The 24076-nt window shown below is 31.4% G+C and overlaps 2 protein-coding genes across 2 annotated transcripts; both read left to right on the top strand.

Moving 5' to 3' along the window:
* The first annotated feature begins 7535 nt into the window (after positions 1-7535).
* On the top strand, positions 7536-11294 carry LOC149246294 (bidirectional sugar transporter SWEET1b-like). The gene is made up of 6 exons (XM_089440450.1): positions 7536-7572; positions 8280-8316; positions 8479-8695; positions 8946-9107; positions 10797-10916; positions 11079-11294. The coding sequence occupies exons 1-6, from the start codon at positions 7536-7538 to the stop codon at positions 11292-11294; spliced, it is 789 nt and encodes a 262-aa protein (XP_089296576.1).
* Positions 11295-18461: 7167 nt separating this feature from the next.
* On the top strand, positions 18462-22219 carry LOC149246293 (bidirectional sugar transporter SWEET1b-like). The gene is made up of 6 exons (XM_089440440.1): positions 18462-18498; positions 19198-19234; positions 19395-19611; positions 19847-20008; positions 21720-21839; positions 22004-22219. Exons 1-6 carry the CDS (start codon positions 18462-18464, stop codon positions 22217-22219), a joined length of 789 nt encoding a protein of 262 aa, XP_089296566.1.
* Positions 22220-24076: the final 1857 nt, after the last annotated feature.

Genomic DNA, 24076 nt, shown 5'->3' with positions numbered 1-24076 from the left:
ACCATGATGACACTCTTTCCCTCAGACTTGGGTAAACCTGTGATAAAATCCATTGAAACCTCCTCCCAACGTTGGCTTGGAATGGATAAAGGTTGTAATAGACTCGGTGTCTTAATTGTTTCAACTTTATTTTGTTGGCAAACCAAACATTCCGCCACAAACTTTTGAATATCTGATTTAAGGCCATCCCAAAAAAATTCCTTCTTAACCCTGTGGTAAGTTTTTAAAAATCCTGAGTGCCCTCCTAAGGGAGAAGTGTGCAATTCCATAATAATCTTTTGTTTTAGCTGGGAATTCTTACAGAGGTATAAGCGATCTTTGTACCATAACGAATCATTTTGCCAGCTAAATGTATCAGAAGTATTGGAATCTTGTTGTAGCTTTCGAATAAGTGCCCACACTTCTTCATCATTCTTCCATTCCTCCTTTGCTTCGTTTATCCAATCTGGTTGGATAATAGAAATGGCACACAACAATGCTTCCATATCCTCATCCTTTCTTGAGAGTGCATCTACCACTACATTTTGCTTCCCTTTTTTGTAGATGATTTCCAAGTCATAACCCAACATCTTTGTGACCCACTTTTGTTGCTCTTCAGAGGATAATCTTTGTTCTAAAAAGTATTTAAGGCTATCATGATCCGTTTTTACCTTGAAGTGTCTTTCCATTAGGTAGGGTCGCCATTTCTTAAGTGCATGGAGTATTGCCAACATTTCCTTCTCATAAATAGCTTTGCTTAAAAACTTTCCTTGATTGGACGACTTTCAAAAGCAATGGGTCTTTCATCTTGCATTAGAACAACACCAATTCCATTTCCTAAAGCATCACATTCCACAATAAAGGTTTTTGTGAAGTCCGGTGTAGCTAAGACCGGTGCTTGGCACATTGCCTCTTTAAGATGTTTAAAGGCCTTTGTTGCTTCCGGAGTCCATGAAAATGAATCTTTCTTCAATAATGTTGTTAGAGGTGCTGCTATTCTCCCATAATTCTTAACGAACTTGCGATAATACCCTGTCAACCCAAGAAATCCTCGTAGATGCTTAATGGATGTGGGGATTTTCCATTCCTTAATGGCTTTAATTTTGCTAGGGTCTACCTTAACTCCTTCATGAGATACAATATGACCCAAATATTCCACCTCCTGGACTCCAAAGAAACATTTGGATCTTTTTGCATATAATTGTTTCTCCTCCAATAGTTGTAGCACCTTGTCAACATGTTCAACATGATCCTTCCAAGACTTGCTGTAGATTAGTATATCATCAAAAAATACCAACACAAATTTTCTAAGGAATGGTTTGAAAATTGAATTCATCAAACCTTGAAATGTTGAAGGTGCATTGGTAAGGCCAAAAGGCATGACCAAAAATTCATAATGACCCTCATGAGTTCTAAATGCCGTTTTCGGAATGTCTTCAATATTCATTCTGATTTGATGATATCCCGAACGAAGATCCAATTTGGTGAAGTAAATTGATCCATGCAATTCATCCTGTAATTCATCAATGACAAGAATGGGGAACTTATCTTTAATAGTGAGCTTATTGAGTTCCCTATAATCTGGACACATGCGCCATGATCCATCCTTCTTGTGCACCAATACTACTGGAGCTGAGAAAGAACTTTGACTCGGTTGAATTATACCAGCCTCTAGCATTTCTGCTACCATACGTTCAATTTCACTTTTTTGGACATATGGATATCTGTACGGCCTGATGTTTGGAGGAACACTTCCTGGAATGAGATGAATAGCATGATCATGATCACGCATAGGTGGGAGACCTTTGGGAGTCTCAAATACCTTGGAATGATTGTCCAAGACTTTTGGAGATCTGGAGAAATAGATGATTCCAATGTGGAAACATCTAGCGAACATAATTGTGCAATTACACCTCTTTGCTCCTTTTTTAGAAGCTTTGTCATGCCATTAGAGCTGATTATCTTTCCTGGTTTCCCTGCAATACCCCTTAATTCAACTTCCTTTCCTTCCACAGAAAATTTCATGAAAAGTTCTTGAAAATTAAAAGCTATTGTACCCAAGGATTGTAGCCATTAGACTCCTAGTACAACATCAGCACCTCCCATTGGAATGGAAAGCATTGGGCTAGTCAATACATATTCTCCCATGGATAGCTTGATATTATGGCACTTTCCAGAAAAATTTATTGTTCCTCCATTTGCAATCATCACTTGACACTCTGGTGCTGGATATAGGAAGCAATTCAATTCTTTTGCTACCCTACAATGAATAAAATTGTGGGTGCTTCCTGAATCAATCAACACTATTACCTTTTTCTTCTTGATTTGTCCTTCTATCTTGATGGTTTGAGGAGTGGTAATTCCCGCCAATGCATTACAAGATATGGTCGCATTTATTTGTTCTTCATCTAGGCTTTGTTCCTAGAATATATCCTCTTCTTTTGACCTTTCTTGCTCCTTTTCTTCTTCCTCTTCACAATCTATGTAGAATAATTTCTTCTCAGCACACTTATGACCTTTTGTGTATTTGCTATCACAATTGTAACAAAGCCCTTTTGCTATTTTTTCTTCCAATTGTTGTGGTGTCAACCTTGTAGGTTGTGGAAGACTATGGGCAACAACACTTCCATCTTTATAGTTGTGAATGGTATGATTCCTAGTTGCCATAATTTTGCTTTCCACTTTTCTTGCTAACCTGAATGGCTTCTCTAATGAATCAGGTTCCCAAAGGTGCACATCATGTTGGATATTATCCTTTAAAGACCCTATGAACACATCAATCCTATGCTCCTCTGGAATATCGTTTACCCTTATGTTCAATTTTTGGAACTCCTCAATGTGCTCCATTATTGAACCCTTTTGTTTGAGACTTATCAATTGGCTAAAAAAAGTGTTGCTTTTTGTATCCTCATAATGTGCTATCAATTCTTTCGTAAAAATTGCCCAAGTGATAAATTGTTTACGAGAACAAAGCCATTGATACCATACAAACTGATTTGGTTCCAAATATAAAGTTGCCGTAAATACCTTTTGTGTGTTTTGCACATTATTGAGATCGAAGAATTGCTCCATCTGTAATATCCATGTGGCGTGATCCTTGCCATCAAACTTCCTCATATTGATTTTTGGAATGTGGTGATTCTTCGATCCAACATTAGCGTCTATGGAATCATGATTAACATTTCTTTTGTTCTCATCATGAGTTTCCTTTACTACCTTTTCAGCATTAGTAAGTATTTCTTATAGAAAATTAGTCAAATCTGTCTTCAAATCTGCCATGCCTGTCTTCAAATTTGTGTTCAAATCTATCTTCAAATTGTCCATCTTAGCTTCCATGCCATTCATCTTAGCTTCCATGCCATTTATCTTAGCTTCCACGCCATTTATCTTAGCATCTGTTAACTTTTGTGAGCGTGACATTTGTTGCACTTGTTCTTGTAATTTTGATATATCATGTAGCATTTCTTCCTCTTCTTCATGAGTCATGCTAGAGCTTTCAGGTTCCCTACTAGGTGTTTGCATTTTCTTTCCTCAGGGCATCAGTTACCGATAATAATTCTCTACTATGCCCTTTGAATTCCTTCAAAATAAATTTTCAAACCAAGCTTAAGCAAAAATTAAAAAAAAATCTACACACTTTTTTCACTTTGTAGGAGCTAGATATTGCCTCTGATGTATCTCTGTACTTTCCAATCATCTAGTTCTGAACTTGTGACCTATAGTAGCTCTCTGTGTCCTCTTTCCAATGCCACAAGTCTGACCCAAATTGGATTCTCCAAGGAAGAGTTATGCGAAATCTCCCACAGTGACTTGATTATAGACTAGTTCAGTAGAGCTAACTTGTACGACGTGCTGCGAGTCACTGTTTCGACCTTTGGATCTGAAAAACACCCACAAGAAACTACAATCCGTCCTCTTTCTGTACCTTCTTACGAAACTTCAATCCGATCCCCAGAGAGAAAGTTATGACGATTTTCCCCAGGTCACCTATTTTGAATGTAATTCAGGAGTCTGCAAAAAGACCAACTTCCTCAGATCATATCTCCGCAAATATCACGCGAAAAGCTGTGAAATTCGGACCCAAGGTTCAGCGCGATTGCTTCTCAAATGGGTTTTTTTTGCGACTTCTGAAACGTCACAGAAAAAAAGTTATAGCGAAAATGCCACGATGACCTGTTTGGAGCAGCGAAACCCTAGAATCCAAAGCTTTGATACCAAATGTTATGAAACCAGCTCAAGAAAAGATAGAAAAGAAAGATCAACGCCTTAGAATTCAGCCTCTTCGAGGGGGCAACCTCCTTTACATTACATAAATGAACAATTCTTGGATGATACAAATGACAAAACCTCCTTTCTATACATAGGAGTCTAAAGAGTCACAATATAATCCAGCCGACCTAACAATAATAATATAAAGCCACAAAAATAACAATAGAGGGATTCTATGGGGCACATAAATAACAATATAGGGGTAATAGGGGCACAACAATATAAATAAGGGGTATAACTACAATAGTAATGGGGTAATCACTAGTATTATAGGGACCCAATAGAGAGTAAAGGTCCTGTCTTTAGTATTCAGCTCCAGAAGTTTTGCAGCAAGCGTGGCCGCCATCAGTCCAACACAGTCGTGAGACCGCCTCCAAAAACTTCCAGGGGTATCTTCAACAATCTCCAGGCTCGGTCGCTCCTCATCTGCTCGGTCGCTCTTCATCTGCTCGGTAGTTTGGTAACTCACAGTGCCCGGTCGTTCTTCATCAGCATGGTTTCTTCTCTGGTCTGTGCCTGCCTCCTGTCATTCTCCTCATTTCCTTCCGGTCTCCCTCTTCTTCTTTACTCCCCCAGATCCTTCTCCCTGTTCCTGTATTGCATCCCCTCCCCAAAAGCACTCCTGATATGGCTGCGAATCTGGAAAACAGAGAGCAAGCTGAGAATCCTCTGGACAGAGTGATTGCAAATAGCAGCTGCACGTTATGTAAAGCCCATTGCTTTATGATAGCAAGGTTCGTCAAGCATTTCAATGAGCTCAAAGAGGAATATCAAGCAGATAGCAGATCAAAGAGAAAGAAGTTGGAAAAACAAAAAGCAGAGATAGAAAGTCTAAAGGAAAAATGTAACCACATGGAGGAAGCAATCGCTCACATCAAATCCATCACTCAGAGTATGCAAGCTGAGACCTCAACCAGAGCTAGTGTAAAGAAAGAACCTCAGATTGATGACTCTGTTAACCAGCTTTAGCAATCTGTCTTATGACTTGTAAATTTTGTCTTCTTGCAGGTCTGTTTGTACGGCTATATAGCCGTTTTCTTTTTCAATCTGTTCTTCTCAAGTTTTCCTACAAGAAGTCAGGGTCTGCGAACCCTTTTTGGACTTCTCCTTCTCCATTTCTTCTTACATATGTAATAGGACTTGGCCCCTCGTAGTTTTTATAATATATAAGTACCCGATCTTGTTTAAAAAAAAATAAAAAAATTAATAGAAAATAAAAAATCTAATTTCTATCCTCACTACTTTTACGGTATTAACAATTGTAAATTTAATCATTATTATTTTGTTAAAAGTTGGTTGGTCAACTTGTTTCAAAAGTATAATTGGTCAAATATTATTTATTCAATTTAAAATTTGAGTGTTAATCCAACATTCAAAAAAAGTATTATTAAAAGGCTCTCTAATACTAGTTTACTCGCAAGGCTTTTTGTGGTCTATCATGATGGATGGAGTAACCATTCCTACTAAAAGGCTCTCCAACACTTCTTTACTCACAAGGTTCTTTGTGGTCTGTCATAATGGATGGAGTAACCATTTCTATTAAAAGACTCTTCAACACTCATTTACTCAAAAAGCTCTCATTTACTCAAAAAGCTCTTTGTGGTCTCTGTGATAGATGGAATCACCAAAATTGAATAGGATAGAATCACCAAAATTAAACAGATTACACATATTACACAGTGTTATTTAAAAAATCTTTAACAAAACTATAAATAACATAATATTAAAGAAAAAACAAAACAATTTCCATCGGAAAGATGGAAAATTCTAAAAGATGGAAAATTCTAAAATCAACAACTCACGGAAGAGATTATTTTTCTTCTTCATCGAACTATAACAGTGTAATATTTATCCAATCTCGTTTATAAGGAAATTGAGTTTATGATTCCACATTTAAATCTTTTTGTGAGCCTGATACTGAATATTGTTCTCATTGCACTTCGTAAAACCTATATTCAACTTTACAACAAATTTAACGAATCTGGATATCTGTCCAGAGCCTGGGACCCATTTTATCAATTTGAAAAGGGACAATTTAGCAATGGCTTAAATTGGACGTTGTTTATTATAACACCATGAATGATTGGATGGAGTATCTAAAACTCCCAAGATTTAGAATTTGCTTTAACAGAGAGATGGGCGTTGAAGGCAGCCCATTTTGGAAAATACGTATAGCGAACGGTACCAGCAATCTGGTTACGTGACGCCATTTTATTAGCTTCAAAGCTCCACAGAAAAAGGAAATTGACTCGTGGCTTTTGAAAACCACAAGGCAAGCGGCAGGTCCAGTGGTTTGGATTTACGTGGCCAGGGATCAAATCAGGAACACTTATTCATAAAATGACCACCTAAAGGAAGAATTAGGGCAACCAAACTAGGAAGGGCCTGGAAAACCTAACGGGGTTTGATTATGGAAAGTTGAAAAGCATTTATGGGAGGTGACAAATGAACCCAAATGCCCTTCGTTTGGTGGACATTTAGGTTGAAAACTACTAATTAGGGTTTTGGTAAGGGAGAGTCCTAATCAACTACATCCTACTTAATGGTGTAGTGCATTAGCGGTGTGAAGAGAAAATGGAGGAAAAAAATAGCACTCAGCTAAATGTTGAAGCTCTTCCACTATAAATTCTTTGTTCTGAATTGTTACTTATAAATTCATGACATCAGTAGTAATAGCTGTAAAGTAGATCATTGGCCCATTGCAGGGTTGAATCCAATGGAATCCTGGATTGATATCTCACTATATCCTTATGATTACTCATTTTAATATGCTTTTTCAAATATATATGGCTTTTGAATTTCTTGTACTTGTACTCTTCGGTATTGCGTATCCATTCACTCCATTCAACTTAACTGCTTAGGTGGTCACCCAATATATTGAATTTCTCCTCTGGCTTCCTTCTAGAACCCCACTATTCCCACTATTGCATATAGCTCCACAAAAGGCCTAGCCCCTTGATATCAATTCATACTGAGAAAGGAAAATTTCAGCTTGACCATTTCTGCAGGATAGTTTTCCCTGATTGCACGCACTGGGGGATTAGACTAGCATTGAGCTGGGATCCAGCAATCATAACGTGTAAAGCTGAATGCAAATTGTGGCAACTTATTTTATTTTTGGAGTAGGCCATCTGATCGGTTGCATATAGGATCACTTGCAGAGGAGACTGATCACTTTTAGCTCTATAAAAGGGTCCAGAAAAATCGACCTCTGCATTGCATTCAATCTTAGAGTCAATTCTTGTACTGCAAAAGCAGTTTCCATTGTTGACAACTGTGTGGCTGACATGGAACTGCCTTTGAAGCTTGTGGTTGGAATTATTGGTATTCTCTCTGAACTTTCAATGCAGTTATGAATTTAAGCTATTGCATATTCAGGTCCATCTAGGTTCAGAACGTATAATGTATTATTGAGTTCCATCTATGGCTCAGAACGTTTGATGTATTTTAATCAGTATAGATTCACTATATATCCAAACTTAGATTTAATTGGTAATTAAAAGTATTAAAGGAATTAAAAACTTAATTTTATGAATTTAGGTTTAATAAGCAAAGTATTAAAAGAAATAGAGATTTCATGTTATGGATGTTTAAAATATATATATATATATAATATTATCATAATTTTGATTTATTTATTATTATTATGTTTCTGTTTATAATTTTATGTTTCCCTAATATTATAAATCTGGTTCACCTAGTAAACTGCAAATGCACCTAACTACACTTTATATAATCAATAGAAAAAGTAATTTTCCTTTGTGAAGGATGGTGGGTTTATAATCAGTTCCTATAGAAAACCCAGTCCATTATGTTGTTCAGTTTGTAGTTTGCTTATACAAATGATTCTGTCTTTGCAAATTTCAGTTTTGTTAGATAAATTGGTATTATGTTGAGAAAGAAAAGGTGCACCTTGTATTGAAATTGATTATCTGAGAGCTAAATTTTTCTATATTGTGCTGGAATGAGCAAAATAATGCTTAAATATGACTGAACATACACGGCTTCTTTGTTGGTGATGTTTATAACAGGAAATGCAACATCTCTAGCACTCTACTTATCCCCTATGTAAGTATAGTGCACCCTTTTCTACCAGTGCTAATGATTCTTTTCTTTGTTTTTTCTTGTGGCAGGCTGCTTCCTTTTTGAATGTTTACTTTATTTCTGAGTGAAATTCTATAATTTTTTTTATTGATCTGACCAGCCTGATACTGAAATTTTGAATTGCAGGTCAACATTCTGGGGAATATACAAGTTCAAATCCACGAAAGAGTACTCTGGCCTTCCTTATGTGTTCACCCTATTCAATTGCTGTGTTGGGCTGCTCTATGGGAGCCCCTTTGTCAAACCCCACAGTACCATGATCCTCACAATCAACAGTGCAGGCTTTGTTCTGGAAACATTCTATCTCTCATCCTTTCTAACTTTCGCTCTGCCAAAGAAGAAGGTATAAATTTTTTTTAGCACATATTCTTTGTGTCCTAAAATTTAAGTCTTTAGAAATTGTAAAAAATTATTATAAATGTAAGTCCCAGCATTTATAAGTTTTAATGTTTGAAATAGATTTGCAAATATTCTTAGCCTTGTTTTATACTTCCTCATTAATGGGGAACTGTCATTAATGGAGAACTGAATTAACTGAATTATATGTATGTATTGTGTGGAAGATTCCTGCTTATCTTACGAATCTGTTACAGGTGAGAACGATACGGCTAACCTGTGCTTTGATGTTGGCCTTCGGTCTGGAAGTTGGCATTACCATATTTGCGTTCCATACTCCCCATGTACGGCAACTAGTAGTAGGCACCGTGGGCGTGGTTTTGTCCATCATCATGTACGCTTCCCCATTTTCTGTCGTCGTAAGTTTCTTCTTCACCCATCTTTACACGCTTCAAAATTGTTGGCAACATGGTCTGTTTGTAGGTGAGCATGCACACATACATTCTCATTCTCATTTTATTTTAGATGACTCAGTTTACCTTGGATGGCTAGTTTCATGAGCTCATCTTCTATGGGAGATGTTAACATTGGTTACTTTAGTTTAATTTATGGTTATTTGGATAGTAAATTGTTAACCATTAATTTTGTTTATAAAATTAATTTATATTTCAAAATTTACAATTTATGTGATGCACTTAAAGTTAACAATTGATTTTATTTAGATGTAAGAATTCACAATCAACTTAAGTTCAATTTTATAGAGAAAATGTCATGCACTCAGAATTAATAATTGATTTTATTTGGATGTAAAAATTTACAATCAACTTAAGTTCCACTGTTAGGTAATTGATCTCATGTCATCTTAGGTAATTGAGCTTTTTTCTCATGATAATATTTAGAAAAAGAATCATGCACTAGCAATTAATTTTTGTTTAGATATCATAATTTGCAACCAATATAAGTTAGGGAAAATTTTAAGGATATAAACTTATTTTAAAATTTAGAAACTCTAGCCAATGTTGTGACTCTCTATAATATATAAATTATGAAATATTTCATGAAATTTTTATAATTCTATTCAAATTTCTAATTATTTTAATATATTTTTGATAAATTTTTGAAGATTTTTAATATAAAATAATTTTATTCTATAAAATTTGTCTGAATAATTTTTAGAAAAAATGAGAACCAATGAATGTTTTTTCAAGAAAATTATGAGATAGTCTCATATTGCTTTTTTGACATAAAGTTTAGTGTTTAAGTCATTGAACTCACTTTCAATAATAATAACAACACTCAAAAAAATGTCATGCATTATAACTTTTAAGATATATATATATATATAGATGGAATATTATTAAGAAAAAATCCATCTTAAAATCAATTTTATTTTTTGATAATTATCTTTTAATATTATTAAGGAAAAAATTATCTAAATTTCATATTATTATTTAAATATTTTAGAAATTTAAAAAATAATAACAATTACCAACAATAAAAAAATCAATCAATTTTTTATAAACAATAATAAATTAATTTATATATGATTAACACAACTATATTAACCCATATAATTTAAAAAATAAACAATTTTTTTCTAAACAATAATACATTACTTTGTATATAATTAACAAAACTATATTGGGAAATGTAATTTAATCTTTTTAAATTAATTTACATAATAATATAATATCACAATCATATAACAAATAAAGTTAATATAAAGAAATAAACAGAGATTACAAATAATCTATTTTATAACATCACAACAAAATTATTTAATATATTTAATAATATAGCTTCATAATATATGAGAATATACAGATATCTTTTCTTTATAACCATTATGCCCATTAAGGAAAGATTTAGATTTAAAAATAAAAATAATCTGCCAACATACATTTATTAATAAAGGGAAAGGAAGTATGCCGACACAAAAAGGTAAAGATTTATGACCAATACAAGAAAAGTTAATCTGCAACGTTCAATAAAACGCAGGCTAAAGATATAAATATATTTGTACGTTCCCCATGAGTTTTGAAAAGTAAAAAGGTTCATAAATGTAATACGTAATGACCAGTTACCTGTGTTTTCTGGATGCTTTTCAGAGGCTTGTTATCACAACTAAAAGCGTGGAGTACATGCCATTCTTGCTTTCATTATTCAACTTTCTAAATGCAATGGCGTGGCTTGCATACTCTATTGTCACACGAGATATCTTCATAGGGGTAATATTTTTTTCCCTGTTTTGGTTCAGTACTGATCTGTGTATAAAATTATCTTCTCTTATTTTGGCTTCTTTCTGACATTGTAGGTACCCAACGGTATTGGGTCAATTCTCTTCTCTTATTTTGGTTTGTTTGTTTCTTTCTGACTGACTGACATTGCAGGTACCCAATGGTATTGGGTCTGTAATGGGAATGATCCAACTCATCGTATACTTTATCTACAGAAATTCAAGAGTGGTTTTACCTGCGTCTGGTGAACTTTCTGAAACCAATCAGGACGACAATGCAACACTGGTTGTTGTGGCAGATGAGAAAAAGGTGGTGGTCGAGAAATTAAATGTGACCACTGTGGAGATTGTTATGGAAGGCCAAGTGTGAATTTAGTCTCATCATTTCTAGGGAACTCTTATTTTGTAGACCATAGCAATATTAATGCACTCTGACATGGTGCCGATATAAGACATACAACACCTCCCTATTTTTTTTCTCTCTCATCACCGCGCTGCGTGTTGTATCGTTTTATATCGACACCATATCAAACCGCATTAATATTGCTATGGTCTACGAAATAAGAGTTGCCATCATTTCTATATGTCACCACAGATCCAATTCTATTTGTTTGTGTTCCAACATATTGAATGGCCACTGCTTACCAATAAATCGCACCGACGGAGTTAAAAACTTAAAAATAAAAATTGCCCAATTTATTTGTCATGTTTTAAATACATTTTTGTAAAAGTGAAAGCTTATTTTATAAATCTATACAAATATATATATTCCACAGTTTACATTATTACATATTATTAAGGACTTGAAACAATATATTTGTAAGATTGTCTATATTTGGCAGCTCATAATTAAGTGGATAAATTTCTTTTAATTTTTTATATTTTTATTTATTATTATTTTTTTAAATTATGAGTATTTGAAAATTTTAAATGTTAATTTTTGTAAGTAGGTTAATTATTTATGTTTTTTATAAAATTAAGATTAATTTATTTCCTTTTTTTCCTATGATTATTTATTTAAATTTTTTAGTATAAAAATATTTTATTTTAAAAATCACAAAAATTTTATATAGAGATTATATAAAAATTATAAACATAAATATTTTTATAAAAATATAACCAATCATTTTACATATTATATTTATGCAATAGTAAGATTTGCCAAAGTTTTTAAATTTTAAGATAAATTTCTATCCTTAAGATTTTTTCACCTTAATCTAGTTTGGGGAAGCCAGGCAAAATCACCATAAAAAGTCCTTATAATCATATTGATTCATTACCAAAGAAAAAAACAAAAAAACCAAAAAAAACACACATATCATATAACTAATAAAATGTAATAGATATATACCATCTGCTTTTTTTTAACCACGCTGTTGAAAAAATTAAAAGAAAATTAAAATCATTACCTTAATCTAACATTCTTAAAATTTAAACCAGAAAAATCATTAATTACTACATTAATAAAATGTAATAGATATATACCATCCGCTTTTTTTTTAAACCATTGTTAAAAAAATTAAAAAACAATTAAAAACATTAACTTAATCTAACATTCTTAAAATTTTAACCAGAAAAATCATTAACTCTTTTACATTAATTTAAATAACCTTTATCATTACCACAATTTTTTAAAAACTATTAACATTTATTATTATAAAATTCATTAATATTTATTATTGTCATTATAAAATTCATTAATATTGGTCCTTAGCTGGCTGAATAAATGAATAGTAAGCTGCTTGAGTGAATGAATAATATTAATTATCCGAATGACCCTTTAACTTAAAGCCACTGTTAAAATATAATAACCCGTTAACCTAAATCCACTGCAAAAATAATGCTCCTGAGATTAAGTCACCGCGCTACGACTAGGACCCCATAAGGTAGGATGTATTGTCATTGTTTTAATTCAATCAAAACAAAAATTAAAATCACAATGTTGGTTAGCTTTGGCTCTAGCAAACAATTGGTTTGACATAATAACTGAAAATGAAGTACTTAATCTCAACCCTAACATCACAACCATCCATCTTGTTCTCACACGGAGAATATTCCTTTAAAATGCAACCTTATTCATTGATTTAAAAAAACAATTAAAATCTAATCCATTATGAGTTCAAATAGGTACTTTCTCTAACTTAAAGAAAAAATAAAAAATAAAAAAAATATCAGCCCACATCACTATGAGTTGAAATATATAGGCATATCGTATAATTAGTTTTCATGATTAGAAAAATAGAAAATAATAAATAATTTAATAAAATTATATAATTAAATAGTTAAAAAGAAAAAAATTTGACCATAAGTAGTGTGGAAAGTAAATTAGATATCAAATTTATTAAATAAGAAATAAACAAGCTAATTGGGTTGGATTAACATAGTAAAAGAGCCTTGAATCTTATAGTTGTTAATATGAAAAGAATAAAAAGATGAGGACACACAATGGCAATAGTAAAAGCTGAACAAAAAATAAGTCAATAATGGAAACAACTTACCTCACAACAACAATAAAGTTGGAAATAATACTCAAGCACACAATTATCTTAAGATCAAATGAAGTACTCTTTATCATATATGAGTATTTAACTTATATATAAGAATATGTTAGACAACATGGAAGCTAAGAGGTTTTTTGAAATTGCTTCTAATTCTAGCTAAAACCCTCACCTTCAACTTAAGTAGGGATGGAAGAAGTATGTCTAATATTTACTAGACCATTTGGGAGAAAGAGGAGATTATTTTGTAGAAAAAAGAAAACATTAAAAATATTATTACTTCAAAATTTAAAGAAAAATTATAGGGTGATAAAGGAGCTAGAGGGGAAACCAAAACTAAGATATTATGAGGTGATGAAAAAGGATTTCACTTTAGTGACATAAAAGTGTCGAAGCTGAAAATAAATTACTCTTAGATTGTCCATCTTATATTGACATTCCATCTAATTTTCAAAAAATGTCACACTACCGACAGTTAGCAAACTATGGTGATCTTGGAACACCTCTTGTTAATATTTTTAAAGCATACAAACAAAATGTTAAAGAATTATTAGTAGTTTATTATCTTCTTAAGGTTTAATGGGCCATATTAGTCTTAGTGGACATTAATCATCATCATCATGAATAAGTGTCCTAACTTCCTATTGCTACTCAGTAATGACAGCTATATATATGAGATTTTTCCATGTAAACTATATAAGATATGAAATTTTTAAGTATTAAGAAGATAAAAAAATATTTAGTAAAAATAAAAATTATTTAGTGCAAATAAGAATTATTTTTATTGAAGAGATGCATTAAAGGTTGGATGGGGTTCAACAAAATAAAATTTCGATTAGAAACTTAGGACTATATATAACCCCTATTTAATTACATATTAAAAAAAAAAATCAATTAAAAAATAATTTAATATTAAGAATCATCCACATTTTCATCTAATTAGTCTAAAAAATAATTAGATTATATTGATGAAAATTAGACTTATAAAAAACAAAAAATTAGGTATATATTTATTAAAAGTTTTATTTCAATAAAAAAAATTAATATTAAAAACCATCCACATTGTCATCTAAAAACTAATTAGATTATATTAATGAAAATTAGACTTATCATATTATCAAAAAATCATGTAACCATATTACACAATCCAATAGGTCAATTTAGTAGTTATGGACTTTTATCACATATGAGTACAAATGTTAAAATTAATTTATTTTGAATAATGATTAACATTATTTTTAATAAAGTGTTTTATTTTTTTTATCAAGTTTATAAAAAAATTACATAAAAATAGTAGAATAGATTATTATATCCATAAATCCAAATATCTATGAAACTTATGTAAAAAAAATGTATCATGAATGGCTTAAGGAAGCATAAGTTAGCATATCAAGAAATTGCAAATTAGACTTAGACATTTGGTTATAACAAAGGTTTGTATCTAGTATCTAGTGTTAATATTTTAAGGAAGGTATTCTTACTTAGGGATTTTATTTTATTCATTTGTTGAATTGAAAATAATGGGGAAACAGATTGTTGTTTAGATGTTTGCTTCAATTAGGGATTAGTTTATGATTTCTAGGAATTAGTTCTAACTATTTTAGTCTTATGCATCTTTATAAGATTGTAATTAATTGTGTTAATTCAGTGAAATTGACAGGTATACTATTGTAGAAAGAAGAGAGGCGCAAGCACTTGAAGTCCCATAATCCAAATTTGGCACTTGTGGCGAAGAATAAATTCTTCAAAGGGAAACAAGGAGGAACAAACAAAGGGGGAAGCTCATCCTAGAAAAGGCCATTTACGAAATCAAATCAAGGTATGTCATCTGGAATGAAATGCTTTTACTGTGGTAGAAGTGGGCATCTGGCCAAAGACTGTTATAAGAAGAAAAATGATGAATCTAGACATAAACATAGAAGACAATCAAGACATTTTCCAGGAGAAGCCTTGAATTCTCATCTCAAAAATATCAAGTTATTTGTGTCTAATGCTGTGTTGTTTACTAAAATGGATGATGCTAATACATGGTTTTTGGACTTTGGAGTGTCGAATCATATGACATGCAATAAGGACTCATACAAAAACTTCAAGAAAATTAGCAATGGTGGAACATATACGTTGGAGATGATCATGGATATAAGATCATGGGATATGGTGATATACTTGTGACTTTACCAAATGGCAGCATCAGGTACATCCATAATGTTATGTATGTACCTGGGATCAAGAAAAATTTGATCTATGTGTCTACAATTACAGATCAAAACTTGAAGGTTGAATTCCTCAAAACAAATTACATAGTGAAAGATTTGTTGGATCACTACAAACATGTTGCTTCAGGAGACAGAGTTGCAAGGATGTACAAGCTTGATGTTACCAGCGAAATTCATCAAACACCGACTTCTACAACTATGTCAACAAAACTTCTTTGGCATCATAGGTATGGTCACATCAATTATCATGATTTGTTGTTTCTACATAAACATAATATGGTTGAAGGTCTTCGTATGTTTAAGAATGAATATGATGCTTGTGAAGTTTGTGCATTAGGTAAAATTCAGAGAGATGAATTCCCCTCTAATTCTGATAGGGGAAGAAGAGATGTATTAGAACTTGTGCATTCTGATCTTTGTGGACCCGTGCAAACTAGATATTTAGGAAGAGCCTATTATTTTTTGTTGTTTATTGATGATTGCGTAAGGTACACTTGGGTGTAATTCCTCAAGAAAAAAAGTGATGCTTTTTAGAATTTCAAAGAATTCAAAAACATGGTAGAGAAGAAGACATGGGAATTTTGTAAAAATCCTTCATTCAAATCAAGGAGGAGAATACAGATTGGGTAACTTCGTTAAATACTGCAAGGATCATGGAATAGTGCAGCAATTCACAATACCCTACACTCCACAACAGAACGGTGTTGCAGAAAGGAAAAATGGGACATTGGTGGAGTGTGCATGGAGTATGATCAAAGGTAAGAACCTCTCAAATTCGTTTTGGGTAGAAGCTGTTAGTACTGTTATTTATTTAAAGAATATAAGTCCAACAAGGTATCTTGATTTCAAGACTCCATTCGAGGCCTTGTACGGCTTTAAACCAGCAATTCATCATTTGAGGATATTTGGGTCTAACTTTGCACATATTCCGAAGGATTACAAAAAGAAACGTGATGCTAAAGGTATCAAATGTATTTTTGTAGGATATTGTACAAAACTTAAAACATATAAAATGTTTGATCCATCTACTCACAAAGTATTTGCGACTAGATATGTGATTTTCCATGAATAGGCAGATGAAGGCAACAAATATAATAACTATGAAAGATGACACATTCTTCTTGAATTTGAAGACAATAAACCAGAAGAAAAAGAAGAAGACAGTAAGTAGAAAAATATTGTGGAAGAATCCACTGAAGTGGACATCATCAACAATAAGATCCAAATCAGAAATGGAGAAGTAATTTTAGAGAACAGAGGTGAAAGCAGTGAAGCACACAAGAAATATACTCGTCAGATTTTACTACAAGAAAGGTACAAGGACTATGCTCTCATACTAGCGTTTTGAATGTCATAGAACCAATGAATTTTAATCAAGCTATTGAATATGAAGAGTGGAGAAAAACTATGGAGGAAGAACATGAATCTATAATGAAAAATAAAACCTAGGAATCAACTGAATTGCCTAAAGGAAAAGAGTGCATAGGATGCAAATGGCTATACAACCCTAAGTTTAAAGCATATGGCAACATAGATAAATATAAAGCTATATTGGTGGAAAAAGGATGCTCTCACAAAGAGGGTATTGTTTATGAAGAAACATTTACACATGTAGCTAAATTGAACATTATTAAATTGTTAATTGCATTAGCTACAAAGTATCATTGGAATTTGCACCAACTAGATGTAAAATCTGATTTTTTGAATGGTGACTTAAAGGAGGAGGTGTATTTGACACAACTTGAAGGGTTTGTCAAAAAAGGGCAGGAACATTTAGTTTTCAGATTAAAGAAAGTTTTTATGGGCTAAAACAGGCACCTAGGTCATGGTATGAAAAGATAGATTCTTTCTTTTTTCAGCAAGGTTTTATGAGAAGTCAAAATGATCTGAATCAATATACCAAATTTGATGCAAAGGGGTATGTGGTGTTTATTTCTTTGTATGTTGATGACATAATCACTACAGGAAATTCAGTAAAGTCAATTAACGAAATTAAGATGAAGATGTCACAAGTATTTGAAATGAAAGATCTCGGTGAGTTGTATTATTGTTTAGGTCTTGAAGTTTGTCGAGATGTTGGTCATAATTTTCTTTCACAGGGTAAGTATAGCACTCAGCTAAATGTTGAAGCTCTTCCACTATAAATTATTTGTTCTGAATTGTTACTTATAAATTTATGACATCAGTAGTAATAGCTGTAAAGTAGACCATTGGCCCATTGCAGGGTTGAATCCAATGGAATCCTGGATTGATATATCACTTCATCCTTATGATTACTCATTTTAATATGCTTTTTCAAATATATAAGAAGGCATAGTACGTTTGGCTTTTGAATTTCTTGTACTTGTACTCATGGGTATTGCGTATCCATTCACTCCATTCAACTTAACTGCTTAGGTGGTCACCCAATATATTGAATTTCTCCTCTGGCTTCCTTCTAGAACCCCACTATTCCCACTATTGCATATAGCTGCACAAAAGGACTAGCCCCTTGATATCAATTCATACTGAGAAAGGAAAATTTCAGCTTGACCATTTCTGCAGTATAGTTTTCCCTGATTGCATGCACTGGGGGATTAGACTAGCATTGAGCTGGGATCCAGCAATCATAACGTGTAAAGCTGAATGCAAATTGTGGCAACTTATTTTATTTTTGGAGTAGACCATCTGATCGGTTGCATATAGGATCACTTGCAGAGGAGACTGATCACTTTTAGCTCTATAAAAAGGTCCAGAAAAATCGACCTCTGCATTGCATTCAATCCTAGAGTCGATTCTTGTACTGCAAAAGCAGTTTCCATTGTTGACAACTGTGTGGCTGACATGGAACTGCCTTTGAAGCTTGTGGTTGGAATTATTGGTATTCTCTCTGAACTTTCAATGCAGTTATGAATTTAAGCTATTGCATATTCAGGTCCATCTAGGTTCAGAACGTATAATGTATTATTGAGTTCCATCTATGGCTCAGAACGTTTGATGTATTTTAATGAGTATAGATTCAATATATATCCAAACTTAGATTTAATTGGTAATTAAAAGTATTAAAGGAATTAAAAAGTTAATTTTATGAATCTAGGTTTAATAAGCAAAGTATTAAAAGAAATAGAGATTTCATGTTATGGATGTTTAAAAAAATATATATAATATTATCATAATTTTGATTTATTTATTATTATGTTTCTGTTTATAATTTTATGTTTCCATAATATTATAAATCTGGTCCACCTAGTAAACTGCAAATGCACCTAACTACACTTTATATAATCAATAGAAAAAGTAATTTTCTTTTGTGAAGGATGGTGGGTTTATAATCAGTTCCTATAGAAAACCCAGTCCATCATGTTGTTCAGTTTGTAGTTTGCTTATACAAATGATTCTGTCTTTGCAAATTCCAGTTTTGTTAGATAAATTGGTAGTATGTTGAGAAAGAAAAGGTGCACCTTGCATTGAAATTGAGTATCTGAGAGCTAAATTTTTCTATATTGTACTGGAATGAGCAAAATAATGCTTAAATATGACTGAACATACATGGCTTCTTTGTTGGTGATGTTTATAACAGGAAATGCAACATCTCTAGCACTCTACTTATCCCCTATGTAAGTATACTGCACCCTTTGCTACCAGTACTATTGATTCTTTTCTTTGTTTTTTCTTGTAACAGGCTGCTTCCTTTTTGAATGTTTACTTTATTTCTGAGTGAAATTTTATAAATTTTTATTGATCTGACAAGCCTGATACTGAAATTCTGAATTGCAGGTCAACATTCTGGGGAATATACACGTTCAAGTCCACGAAAGAGTACTCTGGCCTTCCTTATGTGTTCACCCTATTCAATTGCTGTGTTGGGCTGCTCTATGGGAGCCCCTTAGTCAAACCCCACAGTACCATGATCCTCACAATCAACAGTGCAGGTTTTGTTCTGGAAACATTCTATCTAGCATCCTTTCTAACTTTCGCTCTGCCAAAGAAGAAGGTATAAATCTTTTTTAGCACATATTCTTACTCTCCTAAAATTTAAGTCTTTGGAAATTGTAAAAAATTATTAAAAATGTAAGTCCCAACTCTAGCATTTAGAAATTTTAATGTTTGGAATAGATTTACAAATATTCTCACCCTTGTTTTATACTTCCTTCCCTCATTAATGGAGAACTGAATTATATGTATGTATTGTGTGGAAGATTCCTGCTTATCTTACGAATCTGTTCCAGGTGAGAACGATACGGCTAACCTGTGCTTTGATGTTGGCCTTCGGTCTGGAAGTTGGCATTACCATATTTGCGTTCCATACTCCCCATGTACGGCAACTAGTAGTAGGCACCGTGGGCGTGGTTTTGTCCATCATCATGTACGCTTCCCCATTTTCTGTCGTCGTAAGTTTCTTCTTCACCCATCTTTACACGCTTCAAAATTGTTGGCAACATGGTCTGTTTGGAGTTTAAATGTAGGTCAGCATGCACACATACATTCTCATTTTATTTTAGATGACTCAGTTTACCTTGGATGGCTAGTTTCATGAGCTCATCTTCTATGGGAGATGTTAATATTGGTTACTTTAGTTTCTATGGGAGATGTTAACATTGGTTACTTTAGTTTAATTTATGGTTATTTGGATGGTAATTGTTAACCATTAATTTTGTTTATAAAATTAATCTATATTTCAAAATTTGCAATTTTATAGGGAAAATGTGATGCATTTAAAGTTAACAATTGATATGTAAGAATTCACAATCCACTTAAGTTCAATTTTACAGGGAAAATGTCATGCACTCAAAGTTAATAATTGATTTTATTTGGATGTAAAAATTTACAATCAACTTAAGTTTCACTGTTAGGTAATTGATCTCATCTTAGGTGATTAAGATTTTTTCTCATGATAATATTTAAAAAAAAATCATGTACTAACAATTAATTTTTGTTTAGATATCATAATTTGCAACCAATATAAGTTAAGGAAAATTTTAAGGATATAAACTTATTTTGAAATTTAGAAACTCTAGCAAATGTTGCGACTCTCTATAATATATAAATTATGAAATATTGCATGAAATTTTTATAATTCTATTCAAATTTCTAATTATTTTTATATATTTTTTATAAATTTTTGAAGATTTTTAATGTAAAATAATTTTATTATATAAAATCTGTTTAAATAATTTTTAGAAAAAATGAGAACCAATTAATGTTTTTCTAAGAAAATTATGAGATAGTCTCATATTGCTTTTTGACATAAAGTCTAGTGTTTAAGTCATTGAATTCACTTTCAATAATAATAACAACACTCAAAAAAATGCCATGCATTATAACTTTTAAAAATATATATGTGGGGAATATTATTAAGAAAAAATCCATCTTCAAATCAATTTTATTTTTTGATAATTATCTTTTAATATTATTAAGGAAAAAATTATCTAAATTTCATATTATGATTTAAATATTTTAGAAATTTAAAAAATGATAACAATTACAAACAATAAAAAATAAATCAATCTTTTATAAACAATAATAAATTAATTTATATATGATTAACACAACTATATTAACCAATATAATTTAAAAAATAAACGATCTATTTCTAAACAATAATACATTACTTTGTATATAATTAACAAAACTATATTGGGAAATGTAATTTGATCTTTTTAAATTAATTTACATAATAATATAATATCACAATCATATAACAAATAAAGTTAATATAAAGAAATAAACAGAGATTACAAATAATCTATTTTATAACATCACAACAAAATTATTTAATATATTTAATAATATAGCTTCATAATATATGAGAATATACAGATATCTTTTCTTTATAACCATCATGCCCATTAAGGAAAGATTTAGATTTAAAAATAAAAATAATCTGCCAACATACATTTATTAATAAAGGGAAAGGAAGTATGCCGACACAAAAAGGTAAAGATTTATGACCAATACAAGAAAAGTTAACCTGCAACGTTCAATAAAACGCAGGCTAAAGATATAAATATATTTGTACGTTCCCATGAGTTTTGAAAAGTAAAAAGGTTCATAAATGTAATACGTAATGACCAGTACCTGTGTTTTCTGGATGCTTTTCAGAGGCTTGTTATCAGAACTAAAAGCGTGGAGTACATGCCATTCTTACTTTCATTATTCAACTTTCTAAATGCAATGGCCTGGCTTGCATACTCTATGGTCACACGAGATATCTTCATAGGGGTAATATTTTTTTCCCTGTTTTGGTTCAGTACTGATCTGTATATACAATTTATCTTCTCTTATTTTGTCTCTTTCTTTCTGAGATTAGGTACCCAACGGTATTGGGTCAATTCTCTTCTTTTATTTTGGTTTCTTTCTTTCTTTCTGACTGACAGACATTGCAGGTACCCAATGGTATTGGGTCTGTAATGGGAATGATCCAACTCATCGTCTACTTTATCTACAGAAATTCAAGAGTGGTTTTACCTGCGTCTGGTGAACTTTCTGAAACCAATCAGGACGACAATGCAACACTGGTTGCTGTGGCAGACGAGAGAAAGGTGGTGGTCGAGAAATTAAATGTGAGCACGGTGGAGATTGTTATGGAAGGCCAAGTGTGAATTTAGTCTCATCATTTCTATATGTCACCACGGATCCAATTCTATTTGTTTGTGTTCGAACATTTGTAACCACAAAATATTGAATGGCCACTGCTTACCAATAAATCGCACCCACGGAGTTAAAAACTTAAAAATAAAAAATTGCGCAATTTATTTGTGATGTTTTAAATACATTTTTGTACAGTTTACATCATTACATATCATTAAGAACTTGAAACAATATATCTGTAAGATTGTTCATATTTGGCAGTTCATAATTAAGTGCATAAATTTCTTTTCTTTTATTTTTTTTCATATTTATTATTTTTTTAAATTATGAGTATTTGAAAATTTCAAATGTTTATTTTTGTAAGTAAGTTAATTATTTATATTTTTTTTTATAAAAATAAGATAGATTTATTTTCTATTTTTTTTGTGACTATTCACTTAAAATTTTTTAGTATAATTTTTTTTTATTTTAAAAATCACAGAAATTTTATATAGAGATTATATAGATTATTATAAATATAAATATTTTTACAAAAATATTACTAATCATTTTACATATTGAGTTTATAGAATAGTAAGATTTCCCAAAATTTTTAAATTTTAAGATAAATTTCTATCAAGATTTTTCCACCTCAATTTAGCTTGGGGAAGCCAAGCAAAATCACCACAAAAAGTCTTATAATCATATTGATTCATTATTAAAAAAAAAAAAAAGAAATAAAACATATCATATAACTAACACAACCACATTAATAAAATGTAATAACTAACACAACCACATTAATAAAATGTAATAGATATATGCCATAGACTTTTTTTAAACCATTCTCCAAAAAATTAAAAGATAATTAAATTCATTACCTCATTCTAACATTCTTAAAATTTGAAAAAAAAGTTATTAATTCTTTTAAATTAATTTAAATAACCTTTATCATTACAACACTTCTTTTAAAAACCATTAACATTTATTATTATAAAATTCATTAATATTTATCATTGTCCTTATAAAATTCATAATATTGGTCATTTTTAACGATTGCTTAGCTGGCTGAATAAATGAATAATAAGATGCTTGAGTGAATGAATAATATTAATTATCCGAATGACCCTTTAACTTAAACTCACTGTAAAAATATAATAACCCGTTAACCTAAATCCACTGCAAAAATAATGCTCCTGAGATTAAGTCACCGCGCTACGACTAGGACACCATAAGGTAGGATGTATTGTCATTGTTTTAATTCAATCAAAACAAAAATTAAAATCACAATGTTTGTTAGCTTTGGCTCTAGCAAACAATTGGTTTGACATAATAACTGAAAATGAAGTACTTAATCTCAACCCTAACATCACAACCATCCATCTTGTTCTCACACGGAGAATATTCCTTTAAAATGCAATTTTATCCATTGATTTAAAAAAAAAAAATTAAAATCTAAATCCACTATGAGTTGAAATAGGTAATTTCTCTAACTTAAAAAAATAAAAAATAAATATCAACCCACATCACTATGAGTTGAAATATATAATTAGTTGCTATGGTTAGAAAAATAGAAAATAATAAATAATTTAATAAAATTATATAATTAAATAGTTAAAGGGAAGAAATTTGACCATAAGTAGTGTGGAAAGTAAATTAGATATCAAATTTATTAAATAAGAAATGAACAAGCTAATTGAGTTGGATTAAGATAATAAAAGAGCCTTGAATCTTATAGTTGTTAATATGAAAAGAATAAAAAGATGAGAACACACAGTGGCAATAGTAAAAGCTGAACAAAAAATAAATTAATAATTGAAACAACTTACCTCACAACAACAAGAAAGTTGGAAATAATACTCAAGCATACAATTATCTTAAGATCAAAT

Source organism: Pinus tabuliformis, chromosome 7 (genome assembly GCF_031772625.1).
Source record: "Pinus tabuliformis cultivar Carrire ecotype Pingquan chromosome 7, CPIR1, whole genome shotgun sequence".
In the NCBI taxonomy this organism is placed as follows: Eukaryota; Viridiplantae; Streptophyta; class Pinopsida; order Pinales; family Pinaceae; genus Pinus; species Pinus tabuliformis.
Note: the sequence above shows the minus strand (reverse complement) of the source record. Positions and strands in the feature narration are given on the sequence as shown.